At 35.9% G+C, this 2503-nt stretch overlaps 1 protein-coding gene across 1 annotated transcript; it reads right to left on the reverse strand.

The window, feature by feature from the left end:
* Window positions 1-1879: 1879 nt before the first annotated feature.
* Window positions 1880-2269, reverse strand: LOC131659598 (uncharacterized). Its single transcript, XM_058928770.1, has one exon. The coding sequence runs from the start codon at window positions 2267-2269 to the stop codon at window positions 1880-1882; it is 390 nt and encodes a 129-aa protein (XP_058784753.1).
* Between the last annotated feature and the right edge of the window lie 234 nt (window positions 2270-2503).

Below are 2503 nucleotides of genomic sequence, written 5' to 3' on the forward strand. Positions count from 1 at the left end.
AATCACAGTTATTCAAAACTGTTGGTGCAATCACACCTATTCATATCCAAAATTAAAAAAAAATTATTTGGAGATGCATATACGAAACACCCCTGATTTTGAAAAAAAGTGAATACAGAGATGCATCTCCAAAGACACCTCTAAAAAAACAAAACGTGGTGCGTTTAGAGATGCATGTCCGAATTCTAGGAGTAAAAGAGTAATTAAATCAGAGGTGTCTGAAAAGGTATAGAGGTGTAATGAAAAATTTCTAAATGATTAATATCGGTTGAAGGCCAAGTCGTAACAAATCTCACCGAGGAGAGAAAAAGGCAAGAAAGAAGTCCTATATAAGAAAATCATGGAGGCGCGTAAAGCGATTCATGGTAGCACACATATGATAGACTCTAATAGGCAAAGCGATTCATGGTAGCACACATATGATAGGCACTGAGAAGTACGATCCATTAGATATATTAAATGAATTCCTCTGTTGAGCATGAAATACTTTGTAATGTAGTGTATAATTTGTGTCGATAAAAATCACAATAGTGAGTAAATCTTGAGAATATCTTATTATATTCCTTGGGATTCTTAGGCATCATGTGTGCTTCCAAAATCCCCCTTATGTTTTCGTAGATGTAGTTTCGGAAGCGCTTTTTTTTAGATTTATGTGAAAACGTTCCGTAGATGCATATATGGAACACTTCCGTATGTATATCTACGAGATAAACCAGATTCAAAAAACCAGAAAATCAACATTACAACGATAAAAACAACATTCATAGATTAAAATCGGCATTACATCGACATCGTTAATTTCAACAACAAATGTATTACATTCAATAGTCCAATGGACGCTTACAAATCTCTAAAATTTGCCCGACCGTTCTTTGCACCTTCGCAAGTGCTGACCCTAGGCCCGGACAAGCAGGCCCACAACCCAGGGCCTTGTAAACTTATTGTCACTAGTTCGAATCTCAGCTCCTTACGGTTTTTTTAATTCTTATTTTTTTCATAAAAATTTTAATTATAAAATAATTAAATTTTATTTTCAATATTTATTTATTATAAGCTTTATAATTCTATTTTAATTTATTTTCATTATTTATTTATTATAACTCTTATAGTTTGATCTTATCTTCGAAATTCTTTTTCATTTTGGAGGAGAGTAAAAATTCAATTTTTTTATCAAGGATTTTTTTTATATGTCTTGGGCCTCTAAAAAGTCGGGACCGGCCTTGACCGTCTCTACGAATTCGGGCAGGATTTTCTCTTCGAAACCATATTACGTTCGCCACATCGCCAAACATCCTCTCGGTTCTTGAGCTCAAAGTTGCTGTAAATGAAGTTTCCTCCGTTGTCAAATGAAGGTGAACGATACTCGAGCTTCACAACCTTTCGTTTGTCACCGTAAGATAGGCGGTAGTGGATTTCGTCAATGATATCGTCAAGCGAGGTGTATTCGTGCAGTTTGAACGTTCGTCCGGGTGTTCCGCCGTTGAAGTAGGAGACACTTGCGACATACCAACAGATGTTGTATTCATATTGAGACATTTTTGTGTTTGTGTGAAATACAACATTAGAAACCCCAAATTTATAAAAAGCCTAGGTGAATATGGACCACCCATTTTCTGTCACAGAATGTTCCGTAGGTATATCCATAGAAGGAACCTAGATATTTTGTTTTATGTAGGTGTACCTAGGGAAAAAACCCACAATTTGTAAATTTTGAACCTTCCGTAGATACATATACACAACTTTCTCTATTAGTTTATTTAGCAGAACATAATGATAATGCAGTCCAGAATTTAAAAAGACATAAACACATACTAAACCTTCCATTAAATTTTATAATTGACAAAAAATGATTACATTGCAATGTTAAAGAGTGCATATATTACACTTTGAAACTACAAAACACATCAAAATAATAGTCGTCAGCTAAATCTATTGGTGGTTCTAATTTTGACTTTTTCGTATTTGATTCCTTTTCGTTTATGTTCAATCTTTTGAATTCGTGCATCCTATCAACAAAAAGATCCGGCCATGTCTCCTCATCTTCGGTATGATGAATCGCCCATTCTTGTGACATATGTGGTATGAGGCATCCCGATTTCAAGTAAACTTGCACAAAATGACTCGATTTTGAAAGCCATCCAATACACATGATGCGATCATTTGGATTTGTAGGTGGTGCGATACGGAGGGGGAAAAAGGTTTTAGAAAAACCATAACGCGTCAAGTCAATGCACATCTTATCCTGCCCACATGCAATAAGATGTTCCATTTACGGGAATCTCATCCATTTTGACACTGGTGCATAAGCGCCCATATAAATGTGTGTACGAGTCTTTATGCATCTTCAACTCTTGGATAAGTTGATGACGGACAAGCATATGACTATCCTCTCCGTTACCAAGCAACGATGAGACGGCCCGATAATCGCAATTACTGTCCCCCACAACATTGACGATCCGCTCGATGTATTTGTGCATAAAAATCGACATCTCTTTGATGAATG

The sequence above is a fragment of the Vicia villosa genome, linkage group LG3, assembly GCF_029867415.1.
Source record: "Vicia villosa cultivar HV-30 ecotype Madison, WI linkage group LG3, Vvil1.0, whole genome shotgun sequence".
NCBI lineage: Eukaryota > Viridiplantae > Streptophyta > Magnoliopsida > Fabales > Fabaceae > Vicia > Vicia villosa.

What these genes read in the sequence shown, in the direction of transcription:
- LOC131659598 (XM_058928770.1), bottom strand. Translation starts at nt 2,269, where the DNA reads ATGGAACATCTTATTGCATGTGGGCAGGATAAGATGTGCATTGACTTG.